Source organism: Daphnia magna, linkage group LG7, assembly GCF_020631705.1.
Source record: "Daphnia magna isolate NIES linkage group LG7, ASM2063170v1.1, whole genome shotgun sequence".
In the NCBI taxonomy this organism is placed as follows: domain Eukaryota; kingdom Metazoa; phylum Arthropoda; class Branchiopoda; order Diplostraca; family Daphniidae; genus Daphnia; species Daphnia magna.
The window spans coordinates 11,083,263-11,100,992 of record NC_059188.1 but is presented as its reverse complement, the minus strand read 5'-3'; the positions used below and the strand labels follow the sequence as shown (position 1 = coordinate 11,100,992).

General features: G+C 39.0%; 2 protein-coding genes and 7 long non-coding RNA genes across 11 annotated transcripts; 5 read left to right on the top strand and 4 right to left on the bottom strand.

Moving 5' to 3' along the window:
- Window positions 1-1,457: 1,457 nt before the first annotated feature.
- On the bottom strand, window positions 1,458-1,924 carry LOC123474770. Its single transcript, XR_006649802.1, has 2 exons — window positions 1,786-1,924; window positions 1,458-1,723 (listed from the first exon to the last, which is right to left on the bottom strand). It is a non-coding gene; the product is annotated as an uncharacterized LOC123474770 (long non-coding RNA).
- On the top strand, window positions 1,888-7,208 carry LOC116926319 (adenosine 3'-phospho 5'-phosphosulfate transporter 1). Of its 2 annotated transcripts, none has more exons than XM_032933167.2 (9): window positions 1,888-2,000; window positions 5,064-5,263; window positions 5,323-5,530; window positions 5,595-5,817; window positions 5,889-6,039; window positions 6,180-6,275; window positions 6,386-6,504; window positions 6,593-6,718; window positions 6,797-7,208. In XM_032933167.2, the coding sequence occupies exons 1-9, from the start codon at window positions 1,903-1,905 to the stop codon at window positions 6,962-6,964; spliced, it is 1,389 nt and encodes a 462-aa protein (XP_032789058.2). In that variant the 5' UTR covers window positions 1,888-1,902; the 3' UTR covers window positions 6,965-7,208. The 2 variants fall into 2 exon arrangements, with proteins under 2 accessions (XP_032789058.2, XP_032789059.2); XM_032933168.2 differs by lacking the exon at window positions 1,888-2,000 and adding an exon at window positions 4,647-5,000.
- Window positions 7,209-7,612: 404 nt separating this feature from the next.
- LOC123474769 lies at window positions 7,613-8,205 on the bottom strand. The gene is made up of 2 exons (XR_006649801.1): window positions 7,859-8,205; window positions 7,613-7,768 (listed from the first exon to the last, which is right to left on the bottom strand). It is a non-coding gene; the product is annotated as an uncharacterized LOC123474769 (long non-coding RNA).
- A 184-nt stretch (window positions 8,206-8,389) lies between these two features.
- Window positions 8,390-11,268, top strand: LOC116926313 (transmembrane protein 87A). The gene is made up of 13 exons (XM_032933157.2): window positions 8,390-8,814; window positions 8,877-8,971; window positions 9,037-9,171; window positions 9,257-9,475; window positions 9,543-9,677; window positions 9,758-9,906; window positions 9,974-10,192; window positions 10,262-10,382; window positions 10,459-10,636; window positions 10,694-10,776; window positions 10,844-10,896; window positions 10,972-10,999; window positions 11,062-11,268. Exons 1-13 carry the CDS (start codon window positions 8,649-8,651, stop codon window positions 11,101-11,103), a joined length of 1,623 nt encoding a protein of 540 aa, XP_032789048.2. The 5' UTR covers window positions 8,390-8,648; the 3' UTR covers window positions 11,104-11,268.
- A 272-nt stretch (window positions 11,269-11,540) lies between these two features.
- On the bottom strand, window positions 11,541-12,138 carry LOC116926374. Its single transcript, XR_004396060.2, has 3 exons — window positions 11,852-12,138; window positions 11,703-11,741; window positions 11,541-11,643 (listed from the first exon to the last, which is right to left on the bottom strand). It is a non-coding gene; the product is annotated as an uncharacterized LOC116926374 (long non-coding RNA).
- A 480-nt stretch (window positions 12,139-12,618) lies between these two features.
- Window positions 12,619-13,671, top strand: LOC116926372. The gene is made up of 4 exons (XR_004396054.2): window positions 12,619-12,779; window positions 12,862-13,019; window positions 13,189-13,379; window positions 13,453-13,671. It is a non-coding gene; the product is annotated as an uncharacterized LOC116926372 (long non-coding RNA).
- A 21-nt stretch (window positions 13,672-13,692) lies between these two features.
- Window positions 13,693-14,221, top strand: LOC123474013. The gene is made up of 2 exons (XR_006648631.1): window positions 13,693-13,959; window positions 14,043-14,221. It is a non-coding gene; the product is annotated as an uncharacterized LOC123474013 (long non-coding RNA).
- Window positions 14,222-15,145: 924 nt separating this feature from the next.
- LOC116926373 lies at window positions 15,146-16,108 on the bottom strand. Of its 2 annotated transcripts, XR_004396058.2 has the most exons (3): window positions 15,698-16,108; window positions 15,533-15,646; window positions 15,146-15,465 (listed from the first exon to the last, which is right to left on the bottom strand). It is a non-coding gene; the product is annotated as an uncharacterized LOC116926373 (long non-coding RNA). The 2 variants fall into 2 exon arrangements; XR_004396057.2 differs by having other exon boundaries at window positions 15,533-16,108.
- A 124-nt stretch (window positions 16,109-16,232) lies between these two features.
- LOC116926365 lies at window positions 16,233-16,766 on the top strand. The gene is made up of 3 exons (XR_004396030.2): window positions 16,233-16,391; window positions 16,454-16,523; window positions 16,661-16,766. It is a non-coding gene; the product is annotated as an uncharacterized LOC116926365 (long non-coding RNA).
- Window positions 16,767-17,730: the final 964 nt, after the last annotated feature.

Sequence of the window (17,730 nt, the reverse complement as noted above, 5' to 3'; positions counted from 1 at the left end):
TACTGGCGCTGGCTGACGTGCCTCCTGTGTGAAGGTGTTTCAAAACTCAGCCGCACTACCCCGTTTTCTCATTAGAAATAAAAGCAAAGCATCCCTTTTTTTTTTTCCCGATCCCCCACACCACTAGCTGTATAGATTAAACCCAACGGTTTTTATGACTCGAGCTTCAGGCTATCTTTGCTTCCAACAACAACAAAAATGTCGAAACCCGTTGGCCAACGTTTGGATGAGAAAAAAAAAGCCGAAAAAGGTATAATATACAATACACGTACATGATTTGCATCGGGGTTGACCGGATGTTTTAACGACGGACCAATTAATGAAAGAACCGATCCAAAAAGGAAAGCAACCGCTGCAAATTATGCTCGACTGTCTGTGTCTGTGTGTAGTTGGGAAAGGAAATCCAGCCGAAGAGAAGGGGGGGAGTGTGTGTGTGTGTGTGTGTGTGTCTGGGTTTTCCGAAGGCTGCAGCAGCCTGCAGGGTAGACACACACATAACACACTACGGGGGTAATTCCCCTTCCTTTTTGGCTTTTTATTCCTCCCCTTCTCTTCTTTTTTTACGACGACCCCGTCTGAGTCGGAGAGAGATCGAAGCAAAAGCTCCAGAACCAGACAGAAGGGTCTGAAAACCAGACACGGACGAACCCCTCGCTAGAGTCGGTAGCAAAGCCAAGTAATCTGTTCTCGACATGGCGGTCTTAGTTTTTTCCCTTCGTTCATTCTCCTGGAAAAGAGAAACAAGCAAAACTTTCGCAGCAGCTGCTACGAAATCAGGTAATAATAACCGAAACTACTGCTGTCTTTTTTTAAAGCTAGTATTTCTCTCTCTTTTTCTGATGTGTCTGTGTGGGGACTGTGCTGCTTGCGCCGTGTGCATACTTGTGGGTGTGTAAAGCAACCTTTTTATTCTCATTTTCTTGGTCTCCTACAAGTTCTTGGCTGGGGGGGTCAGTAACTAGTGACGGAGAACAATTGACAGTTGAATTAATCGTAATTAAAATTGTCAATAAAGGCGCAATAAAAGTTAATGCGGAAATGAATTCAAGACCACGATTCCGGCGAAAGGTTCAACGACTTTCATCAAAGGGGGAGGGGGGTGGGAACGCGCGCGCGCACACACACACAGAGGGTTGGAACTCTACTTGATGTTAGCCCTTTGTTCGGTTCCCAACGGCCCCGCTATCTCCTGTTCGTTAACCGTCTAAAATGGGGGAACATGGAATGAGGGAAAAGTGCGACTGCCAGCGCCTCTAGCTGTTGAGTTTCTCAGTAGTTCTTGAGGGTCACCGCAGGAGCATTTACTAAAAGGCAGACAACTGGCTTGTTTCTCACAGTTCTTGAAACTCTTGTCCTGTTTTTATTTTTTTGTTCATTAAAAAGCACGGACAGCTTCTACTTTTGTTCTTTTTTTTTTTTGTATAGAACATTAGCAATATTCATGTTACAAATATCGCTTGTATGTCTCGTAAATGTATTCACTGTAATAGTCTTATGGAATGTGTGGGAAGGTCTCGTGTCTTTGAACTTAAAGGAAAAAAGATGGATGTTCCGGTGCGGAAATGCCAGACCTCGAAAAGCTTCCGGGTGAATTTCTTAGACTTCTGGAAGGCCCCACCGAAATGATAGTACTTCTTTTAGACAGTCTTGCGTCAGCCTTATTCTTAGGCCCCGCCTCCATCCTTTTCTATCATCCAATGTCCTGACCATTTACGGACGATGTCTATGGCATAGAAAAATTCAAAAATGTTATCATTAAAAAGAAATTCTTGATAAGATGTCTACCTTTTTTTTATAAAGCGCAGAGAAACCATTAGGTGTTGCTATATTTACCCATCTGTGTAATGATTTGGGAGGTTTTTTTTTTTTTCTTTTTTAAGGATCTAAAAAGAGAAAAAGTCGATGACCTGGGCTGAAATGTACCCATCGTCAGCGACTGTTTCTGACGACCTTGAAGAAAAAGAAACAACCAGCTGGACTAGCCAAGGACGGGGTGGAAGGTAGCAACACCCAAATGTTACAGAGTCTTGCACGTGCCCAGTCGCATCATTCATGAAACGACCTCCGTTCCGGGGCGAAAACAGTTGGTCGGATTATTGTGTTTCGTTTCGCTTTCAAAAACACAAAATTTCTCTTCCTCTCCCCCCCTCCCCCCTCCCTGGTTTTTGCCAAAAGGAAAAGAACCTTTTGCACACATACATACACACAACCGGTTCGATAACCTAAAGTTGTTGGCTGTCGTTCGAAAACCAAGAAGAAAATGTTAAGTGGTTTTACAGCGAGGGGAAAGTCAAAGAGAAGTGTCTTGTCAGAATCCGTAATCGAGTATATTGGTGAAGAAGAAGAATTAAAGGCGAGGAAGAAGGTTTCAAGTTTCACGGTGGCTGGAAGGGGAGCTGGAGGGCAGGTGGAACGGAAATGGGTGGGAGGTTATTCGAACTAACTTATCACGTGGCCGTGGTTTATGAATATATCAGATGGTTCTTTTGTTTTGTGTGTCTACGCTACCCGCCCACCGATGTATATCTATTTGAGGTACGTTAGTGGCCAAATCACATTCATCCTAGTTTTTCGTCTGCTAGTGACGTCACTCGCTCCTGCCATTGAGGGAGGGACATTTTTAGTGCGTGCGTGCGTGTGTGTGGAAAAGTCGAGACAACAGAAATCGTTGAGTCACCAGGCCGAGTCTGATAGGTCAACAGCTGACAGATTTCACCATCGTGAGTCGGCATCATGATTCACCACCCTCGTCTGCTTTCTACATGACTGGGTTTGTGTTTTCTTCTTATTCCAGAAATTTCTTACCAATTTTTTTTTGTTTTTTTGGTCCCAACCAGGGGAAAAGTTGACCACACCATGTTGAAATATGTGCAATAAAGGCACAATGCAAACACCTGGTGGTGTGTGATTCTTTTGGCAGGAATGCTGTTGCCCCGTTGATTAGATCACACACTGGAAGGAAAGGTTGGCCCTGACGTTGTGACGTCATTTTGCCTCGCCGACATTCCAGTGATTTCCACAGAAAACCGTTTGCGTGTGTGTGGGTTGGCGGAAGAGAGAGAGAAGGAAAAGTTAGAAGGAAGAAAAAAGAAAAAAAAAGCCAGACAGACGGGGTGTGTGGGTCCGAGAGAAAGGAGGAGCTCCCACGCCATCGAAAACCCGCCCACTTCTCTCTGGTTAGCGGAGCTGTGCCACAATACTAGCCAAAGCCAAGACTCGCTGTAGATTCACCAACCAGTCTTCATCCGGCTGTTCTCCCGTTAACACTTGCATCTCTTTCGCTCTCGAGTGTTAGCCTTAATCCTTGACTTAAGGTTTACATTTAACTTTAAATATTTCTTGTTTTGGTTTTTTAGTGTCAGCAGTTGAGAATTATTTGTGATAATTTTACCAAGTACATTTCTTCCACACATCACTGGCCACTCCTCGTGCTGCGACAGGTGCTTCCGGCTGTGTTAATATTTGCGAGTCAGGTACCTGAAGTAGCGCGCGGAGTGGCTCGGAACGATCGCCATTTTATCGGTGCTGCCGCCGCCATCCATTCCCTCCCCTTCTCTGCTTCGTTGTGAATTCTCAACCGCCGATTGGCCTCATTCCCAACTTGTCATCGATCCAGGATGTCAGTAAATGCCATATCACCTTTAATCTATTGAACAAAAACAAAAAAAGCTTTGCTGTGATGCAACTTTTTTTCCGTTTTCCGATTTATCACTCAGCCGTCTGGATTACGTAACAAAGATTTTTCTTATTTTATTCGCTTCATATAAAGTGAAAATTCCATTGTGTGTGTTTTGTGGCTTCTGCTTTCAACCAATTTAACAAGTAGACAACGCCTCGAAGATAGAAGCACCTGTTGTTCATTGTACTTCATCAGGTGCTCTGGTCAATCGTACGTAAACGTTTCCTTTGTGGAAATCATATTCCCGGCACCTGCTGGAGTGCAATTGATGCGAAAGTGCATTTGACATCCATCGACTTCTTCCGAAATAATAGCTATTTTATGTGTGATTTAGTTGTCATGGACTTAATGTAAATTTGTTGTTTTTTGAATACATGAATTTCGTCCTCGCTATATTAATGCCTTATTCATTTTAAAACTCTGTGGAATTCAATCGAGTAAGAGAAAACCGGCTAGGGTTGTGCAACGGGTTGAACATACACAGTACTAGCTCGTACTAGCGAGGGACTGGACGAATCGCTAGAGAATAATTAATTCCGGTGCAGTGGACTCCAGCCAAGAACAAAGACGATGCGTCAATCCCTTTTGGTTGTGTGTAGATAAGAAATTGTTCGGGGGATTGAAAACAAGGACAATGGCAGTGACACCAGGTCTAGTAAAGAAATTGTTCCAACTTCATCACCACATACATACACAAGCATTCCACGATTAAATGGTAACCGGCGTTTCTTGCTACATACACGCCGCCAGAGTTGGTTCAAGAACTTTGGCGGCATAGCAACAAGATTTTCCCCCAAAAGTCGGCTTTCCTCTGGAAAGTTGACATAAAAAGCCACTCTTCTTTGATTTGATTTAAATTTCTCCTTCTGATAAAAAGTTTTTCGGTCACTCTAACTCGTGTCACGCACATATTACCCACTGTGAGTCCATGAATAGGTCACTAGATGGCATGCATTTCTGGAAAATACCTACAGTTTTCACGGTCAACTGATACCACTCAAATTAAAGAAGAACCAAAAAATTATCCCTTAATCGTTTTGTCTCTGAACAACGGTGGACGACCTCCTTAATTGAGTCTACATCTTCGAAGATTATGCTGCAGTTTTTTTTTGTTTTCAATTGGTGCATTATATTTTGATGAACAAAATATTGACCAACCGGCTGACTTACCGAAGGGGCAAAAATGTGTGTTCTTGCGTAGACGATGACGTTTAGCCACGTCGTCAACTTTTTTCAAACCGTCAACAGAACATCAACGGACTGATTGCTGTCTGTGCAGGCTTTCAGTCGACATGCAGAAATGCCCAGGAGCTACTCTCTTGTAATATAATTATAATTCTTTAAATGGAAAAAGTTTTTATTGACAAGTATTTTTTTATCTCAGTGCACTTGTTATCACCACTGGCATTGCCACCTGGGTTGTTTCTTTGATTATCAGTAATGCTGCTAAACTTATTATTGATGAGAATGGTGAAACCTCGTGGATCCTCAGATTCATCTTCACCATTCTTGGTTATACAACAGTTTTTTTGCCTTGCTATGTCCTAATTCACCTGTCTCAAAGACATAACCTTCACACTCTTGGTATGTGTTGATGTACAGCTGAATGAAGATAAACAACAACTAAAATGTTTTGCATGCAGGAGGTTGTCAATGGAGACTTCTACGCCTTATATTGACGGGAACTACATCAGAAATTGTTGCAGAGACAGATATCACCCCTACAGGAAGACTGTCTAATACAAATGTGCAAACATTATACCAGAAAGCCCTTTCTCTATTCTACTGTTGTGCAGGTTTGCAAGTTTCTTATTTATTATGGGGACTTCTTCAAGAAAAAATCATGACAAGGTATAATATTTAAGCATATGTTTTCTCAAGAAGAAGTACTGATTCATGAATTGTTGAATGATAGGGAGTATACTGATGGTGATAAAATTGAAAGGTTTACAGACTCCCAATTCCTGGTGTTCGTTAACCGAATATTGGCCTTTTTGTTCTCTGGGATTTATTTGTTATTGACCCATCAGAATGTCCACCGTACTCCACTATACAAGTACAGTTTCTGCTCAGTCTCCAATACTCTCAGTTCTTGGTGCCAGTATGAGGCCTTGAAATTTGTCAGTTTTCCTACTCAGGTATTGTAACATACTTAAATCTTACTCTGAATCTATGTGTATCCTGATTATTGTTCAATTTGACATTTCAGGTTCTGGCAAAAAGTGCCAAGGTCATTCCCGTTATGTTGATGGGAAAATTGGTATCGCGAGCACAGTACAAAAATTACGAGTATACCACCGCTGTGCTAATTTCGGTCGGAATGACTGCCTTTTTATTAGGATCGGGTGGTGATAAAAAAGGTAGGCATATATGCAAAAGAAGAGAGCGGAAAATGAAAGTTTCCTACATCGTTTTATTGACGAGACTATTTCCTTTTCTTATCCGCTGTGCATGTCCTTGGTTTCTGTGTAATAATGATCCGGTTCATTCGTATTTCCAGGAAATAATGTTACAACTGTGAGTGGCGCTGTGCTGCTTTGCGGCTATTTAATATTCGATAGTTTTACTGCCAACTGGCAAAGTGCCTTATTCAAAGGTATATTCCTGCATTGCTCATATCAGTTGGCTCCATCAGACGCTTGACATTTTCTTTTGGTGTTTTCTATTACGTGGATGAATCCATTATCACGTTTGCAACATCGACAGAACATAAGCCGAGCTCAATTCAAATGATGTGCGGAGTGAATCTGATGTCCTGCCTTTTCACTTCAGCTTCACTCATACAGCAAGGAGGATTCTTTTACTCATTATCCTTTGCCGCAAGGGTATAATAATATTTTATCTTTTAAAAAATTATTTTTACACTTTCGCAGTTATTAATTTTTCTCATTTGAATTTCGCCATGTTACATAGCACCCCATTTTTATTATGGATTGCCTGCTAACTGCCATTAGTTCTGCGTCAGGACAACTTTTTATTTTTGCCACCATATCAAAATTTGGACCTGTTGTATTTACGATAATTATGACCGTTAGACAGGTACTGTACTACCAGAATGAAAACCATCACAGTTAGTAATTAATGGCAACTCACCAATATTTCCATCTTTCGGCACAGGGATTGTCCATTTTACTTTCGTGTCTTCTCTACCAACATCACCTGTCGCCCATGGGCATTTTGGGTGTATTTATAGTCTTCCTGGCCATCTTCCTACGTATGTATTATGCACAGCAACACAGGAAGCGTAAGTTAGAAGCAAGCGAAATATCTGAAAGCAAAGTTTAAGCAACTGTGACGAGAAAATATCTTAACTGGAAGTACTTAAATTATTGGAATCTCATGCTTTTGACATGAATAACAGCACATTTTAAAACATTATAACTGCTTGTTACTCTTTATATTCTGAATGATGTATGGTGCAATTTACTGACCAAAACAAAAAACAAGAATGTTTGTATATTAGTTTTGTGACTTGTTATAACTTAGAGAGAAGGTTGCGTCAATACAGACATGATTTTGATGACGAAAATGATGAATGTCAACGAGTGTATCCCAATTTGGACCCCGCATGCAATTATTTCCACTCGCAGTACGTAGCTTTGCCAGAGTAAGCTATCAACAAATGGCAATCATGTTAGATTCTTTTCTTTTTTCTACTAACTTAGGTATTAAACAAACCAGTGTAACACCGCCAACAGCGAAGGCGCGATCAATAAAAGTGATGCAACAAGCGGGACAGTTTGATTAGTCAGATTTCCACGTTTCCCAAGCTGGATGCGAAGAGATTCAACGACGAGTAGGAGAAGGAAGAGTACAAGTTCAGAGATGAGGGTTCCGGTTGCATAGGGTAATACCAACCATTTGTATGTCTGAATGGAAAATTCTGCAACAGCAAACACAACCAAGTAAATGCCAGAAAAATAGAGACAAATCTGTAATACTAATGTTGTAATCATTCTTTTAGGGAAGTGGGAGCGGGAAGACACGATTTGTTATTAAGTGCATGGTTTTCCGGTTTCCTAGGAAACAGATAGCTGTGGCTGTAGTGATGGTGGTTAGTTGCCTTCATGTAGAATGTCTGGATGAATTCTACTTGTTCAAACATATTATTTAAAATTACATCTACTCAGTTTTTTTACACGAGTGTATTGAACGTGTCTTATTGTAACGAGGTTTTACGTTCATCCGAGAAGTGCGGTTGATGATGTTGAGTTTTTTATTGACGAGTTTGAGGTGCCGTGTGGCATTGCCATGTCGGGAGGGGGTAGACGAGGAGAATAGAAGTTGTTATCGTTTCTGTTAATTATGATGGGTTAGAAATTCATTTTTATAATCATTTAAAAAGGGCTGATTTCCTAAAGAAGTTTAGCGTGAGGTTTCGTATTTTCAATTTACGATTTTGATCATCCTCATGAGACCTTGAGGAGGATGGAATAACATTTGCAGTTTTAGCTGTAGATTCTGCGTCGTTAAGAATTGCTCAGATAGCCGTCTGTGAATCTTTTTATTTGGGCATCCATCATCCAATTACTACGTGATGAGTGTTCCAGAAATAGGAGAGCCATTAATATTTACTGTAAATTGGTGATAGTTACACCATGAAGTACACCGGTTACACAAAAAATCACATATTTTGAAGTAAACCAGACATCTACCGGACATTTTTAAACACCTCAACAAAACGATTCGACGTCGTCTACTTCTGATTTTCATGAAGTGCCAAGTTGGCGTCCAGAAAGAGAATTCTTAGAGATAAAGTTCGGCATTACTATTGCGTCACATCCGTTTAAACTAGGCCATATAATTTTCTGTCAAGTTTGATATTTAGTGTTCCCATCTAGCAAAGGCCGGAATCAAACATTTAATTGTTGTGTGTATCGGCCACGGAGTGGTGCTAGTCAAAACAATCAATGCTGCTCATAATGGTTTAACTCTGAAGATTTTCAAGCCAGCCTATATTTTACAAAAAATGGAAAACAAAGACTTACTGTCCCTTTACTGTTTCTTGGCCTTTCTTGTGTGTGCAATATCTGCCTTTCCCGAGAAAGGTAAATGGACATTTGAAATCAATCAAGACATCCAATATGTGGGTGTTTCCAAAAGCATGTTTGCTGGCACCAACATCACTTTCAAAAGTGGGTATTCTGTTTGAATATTTAAATGTCACTTTAATTATTAATTAGGCAAAATTTTGAAGTCCAAAATTGCAGATCAGAATCCACAAGTTTAAGCATCTCATGGAAATTGAGGCACTCACCTTGTTGGCAGGAATATCTTGGTTTAGAGAATATTGTAATTTCCTTAGGGTGATCTGTCAAATTAATTATCAAATAAATAGTAAAGTTCAAAATTACTAGGAAACTGGCACTGGGCAGTTACATGGATACTACATGAACCCTCATGCTATCCCTGAATGGTTAAATTATAGTGCTGCTGACTATGTTGCATCACAAGAATCTATAGCAGCATGTGATGGATCCACTATAAGCATGGTAAATAGAATGGGAAACAAAAAAAGTTTATAATATTGTGAATCAGTTCTATTGTGTAATTTATTTCATTTGTTTCCTGTGTTAGCCACCAGTATTACAATCCATGGAAAAGAAGCATACAAAACAAGCAACTTCTGTAGAACAGCCACAATATGTGATTCCCAAAGAAGGAGTTTATCTCTTTGTCATAACAATCAAACCAAAATCGCCATTAGGAGGTAATCATTCGTACACCGCTCAAATTTTAATTGACATGAAGAGTGACTTTGGATACCTGTCGGTGATCGATTGGCCATTACTACCGGTACACATATTTATTGGAATTATCTTATTCATTGTTTATACGAATTCTTTAACAAATTTTCATTTAGTTTTACGGAACTATGTGTGGATTGTACACTGTTATGGGGGTTCTGTGGCTGGTTGTATCGTTGTGTAGATTAAAGGATATTTTGAGGATCCAAATGTGGATTGGCGCCGTCCTTTTTCTTGGAATGCTGGAAATGGTAACCCATTCTAAAAATTGTCAAGAACGTTCTCCATTTTCTTTCTGGCTCTCTTAACGGAGCTGATTTTTATTCACCAGGCTGTATATCTAGCTGAATACGAAAGCTTGAACAAAACAGGAGAATTGACTGCCGCAGCACATTATTCTGCTGAGCTCCTCTCTTGTGCTAAACGAAGTCTAGCAAGAATCCTTGTATTGATTGCATCGATGGGATTTGGAATTGTGAAGTAATTAAAAATGGTTTTTCGTGGCTTTGGAGATATCTTACTTAAGTTTTGTCAACAAAAATTCGAGGCCCCGCCTAGGTGCGATGCTACAGAGGATCGTCGGTGTGGGTGTTGTGTATATGGTACTGTCGGCAGTTGAAACATACCTGATATTGGTACAACCAAAGAACGACCGATCTCGCAACATATACGCCGCTTCCTTCCTGCTCGCATTACTTGATGCTGCCATATGTTTCTGGATCTTTCTATCACTTGTGCAAACTACTCGCACGCTTAGACTCCGAAGGTATAATGATGCTCATGGTAAAAAAAATATCTATCATTACTCAACTAGGAAATACTTACTACGGTACAGAAACACCGTGAAATTGTCGCTGTATAACCACTTCACCCATACTCTAATTTTCGCCGTGGCCTCTTCGTTGATCTTTATGCTGTGGTCTATATATTATCATCGGATGGATACTTGCCTAAAAGTACAATCCAAACTTTCTCTTAGTGAAACATGGACTGTCCACTTTTTTTTTAAATTGCAACTTTCCAATTGAATAGGACTGGAAGGAATTATGGTTGGATGAAGCTTTCTGGAAGCTGCTGTTTTCACTTCTCCTTTTAGTGATAATGATTCTATGGCGCCCAACGAATAACAATCAACGCTACGCTTTCACTCCATTGCTTGACTCGGGCGATGAAACTGAAGAAGATGATGTAATGGTTAACGAAAATCTTGGTAAGCATTCCTCTTGCTAGCAAGAATATTGTTTATTTACATCCATGTATGTTTCAGGGATGAAAATGCGTGTCAATCGAGCAAGTAGAGCAAATACCCCATCGCCCCGGACAAGTCGCGATGGCCCATCTGGTTCCATTGTAAATTAAATATTTTTGAGTCAAACGTTATGTTTTTTCCTTCCTTTTACTTTTTGATTGTTTGCAGGAAGATGATCTAAAGTGGGTTGAGGAAAACATTCCCTCCTCCATGGTGGAATCGTAAGTCATGATTTGCATTCATTACTGATAAATTCCTACCTATAAACTATTTTGTATTATTTATTTTTTTTCCAGTGGTCTTCCGCTTCTGGATTCCGAAGAGGTAATTGAAGTATTACTTATAGTGAATTTTCAAGATGATTTTCGCACATGTTTCTTTTCTAGGAAATCATGACAACCCGGTTCGAATTGTCTAAAATGCAGTAAAGTGTCTGGGATTTTGAGCACCTCACTATAGCAAGTTTTCAAAATATGGCATAACTTTCAAATAATAATTTCCCATGATAATTATCGACATAGAGTTGCAGTGTTTTGGTATTATTGAATGAACAAGAAGAGAAGAATAGCGAAGTTGCTCCAGTTAATGGCCAACGGCGTTTTCTTTCTTTCTGTTAAGACACTGATATAACGTAAAACCATATATTATTTTCTTACACTCAAATATCATGCTACACGTAACTTTGATTAGATGATTCGCAGGTGAGGGTGATGACAATGAAATTGCTGTAGTTGACAATTACGAAATGATAAATGACGGGCGAAAGGATGAAACCAAGGATAATTTGGGTCATTGGTAAGCATCGTGAGGTATAAATGATTGATAAATTCCACCCGAAGAATATGGCTCTGTTTTGTAGTAAGGAATTGAATAATAAGGTCCTGGAGCCATGTATGAAATCGTTGGAATGAAACGGCGTGGTGGTCTTATATGTGCATGGGATTTAATCACTTTAATCAAAGCGTGTTCTACAAAAGTTAGAACTATTCAGCCCAGTTTCTGATGGGAAAAATTTAAACTTACATACCTTCTCGTTTTTGGCGTACTCCTCCGTTGACTCCTGTTCCTAGTTGCAGTAAAATCAGACATACTACAGCTGTTAACTAAGTAAAATTAAATACGTTTCTTCAGGATCCATTCAAATGTTTTTGGCAAAGGAAAAGTAATCAAACTCACGGGTAAACGGAAATCCATGATTTGAGCCTAAGACCGGAATTTACGTAGTGCACCTTTTTGTATCGTAGCAAAAAACTAACTGGTTAGTTTGTCAGAGGCGTCGGCCAAGTTATCTAAAAGTGAAAGTAACACGTTACACGCAGTACAATTACTTTGTATTATTCTACACGCGCAATAAATGAACATGTATGCCTGGCCAATGACCCTTAGGCATCAAATTACGCAATATCATGCTTTTGTAACTTTTGGTGAGAGAAAGTGGTGAATGGTGAGAGCATGACACAATGGTCATCGTCTTACCAAAAGCATCGAACCAACCCTCATTTTATTGTTAAACCTTGTGTATTAGACGTTCAATTCTTTAGCATGGCGATTTCTTTTTCTTGTAAATAAAAGAAGGAGAGAAGATTGAGGATTGTGCAATAGAAGTGAACAAATATTCATCTTTTCGCTTTCTATGACCAGCTTTTTCCACAGTACCTAGCTCACACAGCAGATTTTATTTATTGAAAACACAAATGTCGCGATTTCCAAATTGAGATTTTTTCAAAAAAAGGGGATTGAAAAATTTGGAAGCCAATACGACCCAAACTTTTTTGGTTAGGATCCTACGGAACGCAGTTTGACCCACTTTTTAATAGTTTTCGGTAGTTCTTTGGAAGGCTATACCCTTCCCACTTTTTCATTTTTGGCCAAATTTGAAATTTTGCTTAAAATGCATGATTTCGATTCAGAAATGAATGAAAATCTCTGAAATCAAATTTATTTTTCCATTAGTCTTGTAGTTTTTGAACTAAACGTATTGCTGGAAGGTAGATAGTCACTAGATGGCAGTGCAGAACCTACCATTGTTAATCAATGGCATAGTCAGTAGGTGTCAAATGGCGTTTCGGTATTCATTACGTAATGGATAATGGAAATGTTTTTGGTAGGATCAGTTAAAGAGAAGTTTCGAGATTATAGTTGAATGAAGTGAAATATTTTTTAACTAAATTTGTTAAAATTGAAAGTTTATTAGATAATTTTCATTCAAGATGAATGTTAAAATCCACTTGATTGCGACAGGACCAGGATGTAAATGGGACTATGTCATCACCTTTCAAATTATTAGTAGAGTACAATCAATTGAATACCATCAATGAATACCATCAATTCCCCAGAAGGAAAGGTAAAGATAGTTCAAAATATGTCATTGTTATGGTCACAGTGATTTCCCTCAAATTTCGTTTTAACAAAAGTTTCTTTGTTGTTTTATTTTTGGTTTTGATGAATGAAAATTCTTTTGGGATATGGACTTATTAAAATATCACACTTTGATCACTCATATGACCATACAGATAGGAGAAGAACCATAGTCTGGCTTGTACCAAACTGGATTGTACCAAACTGTGAAAGAAATCATGTGTCTGTTACTGAAACTGGCTCTCTCTGTTTGTGACATCTGACCTTACAGTGTGTCACTCTGAAGCAGAGCTCCTGAAATGAGATTGAACGTTTTGAACCATCTCATGCCAAAGCTCAAGTTAAGGTCTGTTGGTTTTTTTCTTCCTGTAAACCGATGATTACAACTAATAAAATGCAACTTATTGTGTTGTTTGCAGAAGCATTTAAAAGAGGTGGCTTTTTGGTTAGAGTTTCTTCGACATCCGATGCCATGCAGATCCTGCCGAGCGATCTGAATATATTTTAGCGCTCAGTCGGAACGGTGTTCACTTCCTCGACGTAATAGGTCACGTAATTAAATAACATTGTGCTTCACAAAACTTTAATCTTAAAGTTTTAATAGAAAAATTTGATAAATAATCATTATCTCTAGGCCGTATCAATTTGCAAAGTCAAAGCGGAAGAGGGTCTCCTTTTCATGGAATCATCCGCATCCAATCATATCTAACGCATGAGACATCCTGCGTTGTCTGGCAACTTACCATCCAGCTACGCATATTTCAACAGAGTGTTAAAGAGGAAAGTAATTGACTAAATGCCGACTCGATGATTTCCGTGCAAGATGAGTGAATCCAAGGATATCTGGTGAGCAGAATGCAACGGACTATGTTATGTTAAACCATAAGCTAAATACAATGAATACTGTCAGTTCCCCAGAACGAGAGGTAGGATGGCACGAATCTTTATTGAATATATATTGATAGGCAAACGTTAATATGTTGATTCGTGTTTCGTTTCTTTTACATAGGTTAATAATCATACTGAATCAAACGAGGTACATATTTGAACGAGATTTTAAAATGATAACGATTGGAAGCCCATGAGGAAATTTCAAAGAATGGTACCTTCACGTTACCTTTAGGCGCTGATTCGTCTCGAAGATAAAATGTATAAAAAATAAGTTATTTTTATAAATTGAAGTGCATATCTGGGCTCCCTTCTTTTCTGTGGCCCCGTTTCCCCTTGACTCGTAATAAGCCCGTAGGGGGTCATGCCCCTACTGTGATCAGCAGTAAAGGTTGTGAGTGCGCTGTCCGGAAAGGGGACGTGGGGGTCCTCAAGTTCTGAGATATCATTGGAGGGCGAAGAGGCTACCCACAAATCCGAATTAACGGTTAATCGCTCACGTAAAAACTTGTCCGAAACCTTCCATCCTTTTCCGGCTTCTCTTAGCCACTCCCCGGGTAATCTCCCCGGGGGCTCGGTTCAATTAAGGCAGGGTTTACCCCTACCTTGGTAATAAAGGTTATATATCAATACAAAATTCTTAAAACAAATTTTTCAAAAATGTTTTCTTGTTCTGATATTTTGATTTGTATTTTTTCTTGTGTAATGTACTTGTCCTATTACGATTAATCTGAAATGTCTATGTTGATTTGAAACTTCGTTCAAGTACGCGGAATTACATGTTAGCCCATACAAACTAAGTCATTTGATTCTAATTTCTGTCACAACTTTCTATCGACTTGGTTTATTTATATTAACACTATTTGAAAGTGCCGTACTAAGATCCAATTTTTATCGTAATATTTCATAATTAATTTTATCTAGACTCTGTAAGGAATCGAACCTTTACTTCATAGCATGCCTCGCCGATGCTCAACCACAGAGCCATGAGTCGCATTAGTGTACTCACTGTTTCGCTATTTCATTTAAGCTATGAGTACATTTTGGTATAAATACACATAGGCTATACACATTTAGAATTATATTGTTAAATGGAAATTTCCAAGGTAAACAGATGCCATATTATTCCCTTTGCAGACTGTTTGATGTGGCATGTGAAGAGCTGCCATTTTACTAAACTAAACTACACATGAGAATGGTATATATCAACCAAAAGCAAGAATATAAGTGGAATCAAATTTATTAACTGTGACCTAACTACTAATCTATTTTCAATTGATCACACCTTAACTTATATTCAAGGATACACAGGTTTGCTATTTATAGTTTCATAAAGCTTGTATAAATTTTCTTTTCACAGACTATAAATCCAACTAGCTGCAGTTAACCACAGCAGTGCCGCAATTGGTTGCCACAAGTTAGACAACTATTATATAACTATGAAAGGCAAATGAAGAGTTTTTGTGATGAAAAGATTCAACAACAGTTTTCACGAGTGCAATATCTTTCAATTCCCTAGAATTATCAATCTGTAACTGGGAAACCTGTAGGAGATTTAAAAATAAACTCTAATCAATCAGATGAGAACACAATGTGTTAGTAGACATATACCTGTCCAGTAAAGTCTCTATCCATTTGCAAAAGGGATCTTGGTTACTCATAAAGCCACAACAAAGCTTTGTTTCACTACCCACATTGTTAAACATTAGGAAATAAAGGCAAGACCTGTGGAATGAGGAATCAGAAGATCAGAATGATAAAATACTTGACTTGTACCTTGTCAAATCGGTAGAGGAAACATTTATTTTGCTTCCTTCCTGCCATTTAAATTATAAAAACTAGTTTCCTTTAAATAATTCTCACTCACGACTTACGTCAACGCGACTCCTAGCAATGTAACTATTTCTCTTTTCTCAAGCAGACGAACTGTTTAGAATATCAATTTCTGATATGGACACTGATCGCCGTCTAGCGGAAAATCTGTCAGAAAAATAAGCCCGACTTTTACTTTTTTTTCAATTACGTGTACATTACTATAAAACTACATGATTTGTATTCGAAATTCAACGACAATGTTGAAAATTTAGTTCAATTTGACTTGAAAGAAACAGTATGAGTTATTTTTTTACAAGAAAGTCGGGTTTACTTTGCTTATGGCTTACGGAAAGGTGGGAGGGTTTCAACTTTCAAGTTTGGTTTCAAAGTTGGTGGCGCCTTGACCATATTTTCTAGACATCTAGGAGAGAAATAACTAACTCCATAGAATTTTTATGGGCATGTGATTGTCAGCTATCCCATCAGCTGTTCCATTTCGCGTGGCTTCCGATTGAGGATGGATGCTTAAAATACGTGTCTCCTCTTGAAATTCAGGAAGGATGCTTAAACAACCGCCTCTCTTCTTGAAATTCACCACCGATTCCGTGTTTCTTTAGTTCCATCTTTGAATTCAATCAATGCTGAGTTATCACAGGTATTATGGCAAAAATTCATGTCAAAGAAACATCGTACTACATTTATTTTAATGTTTTAAAGGAGGAGCATGGCTTGGCTTTGCCAACACGTTTTCATTCCGTTAGTCTAATGCAGCCATTTTGTACCAAAGGTGATAAGTAAAGAAAGTAGTTCTATATGATCTTTTCCCCTATCTAGATCTCAGAGATTCTTGGAGGTGGCATTATGTGATGTAAGAATTTATTGTTAACAGTTAAATTTTAACAGTTTTTGTAATTGTACTTTCAGATCTTCGGTATGTACCTGATGTGCTGTGGTGGCCTCAGAATCATTCAGTGACAGAAAGGAATGCTATTGTTGTTCTGTTAGTTAAATACAAGATTTCCAGTATTAATCTTGCATCGGTGAATTATTGGCTCACACACAAGAAACAAAGACAAGTTTAAGATGATTTTGGTCTTGACATTGTTCTTTACTGGCTAGTTGAGTTTGTCACATCTCACGTCACATACATTGCAAGTCAAGGAAAAAATTTAATCTGGAAGATTCTTTAACAGTTGTTGATGATTGTTTTGGGGGTTTTTAAGACAAAAAGTGAATGTCTTATTTTGATTGTAAAAATTGACGGTTTGAGATTTAGTAAAATCGATTGTTCATTCAAATTAAAAATATCTATAATTTAAAAATATTTTATATCGTTAAATGAAATACAAGATGAAGTAAATTAGAATTGCTTTTATTGTCCCACCTCCACCCAACAATTCCGCCACTATTTTACATAAATTACAACATACATAATTACATACACATATACATACAAATAAACATACATATACAATTAACAAGTTAACCCGTTGGCTGCCAGGCCATGCAACCCGTAGGTTGCTTAAACTACATTAGCTACGCATCGCGTCTGAAGGATCACGAACAAGGTGGGACTTGTCCGAAGACAAGTCCGGGCTGGCACGGCAATAGAAACCATTCCGGGAATGCACACCCCAGGAATCTATCACCGCACCGACAAAGAGAAGTCCCTACTGGTGCATTGCCTACGGCGCCTAAAGGCACAAAGCCTTTAGGCGCGGCGACTGTTCCCCCCATGGCCATGGGGCAGAACAGCGCCCGGTTCCCTAAAGCTACAAAAAAAATGGGACGCAAACGGGGTGGCAGCCAACGGGTTAACTTAAACATACAAGATACAATGCAAAACAAAACAATACCACGAGGACGATCCACGGTGAAATCCCACCATCGCCGTGGGCTGTTTGCTGAACCAAATCCAATTGTGATCGACTTTTCTGTAGAAGCGTGAACGAGGATGGCGAAGGCGAGACGACGGCGGGGCGATGGCGATATTT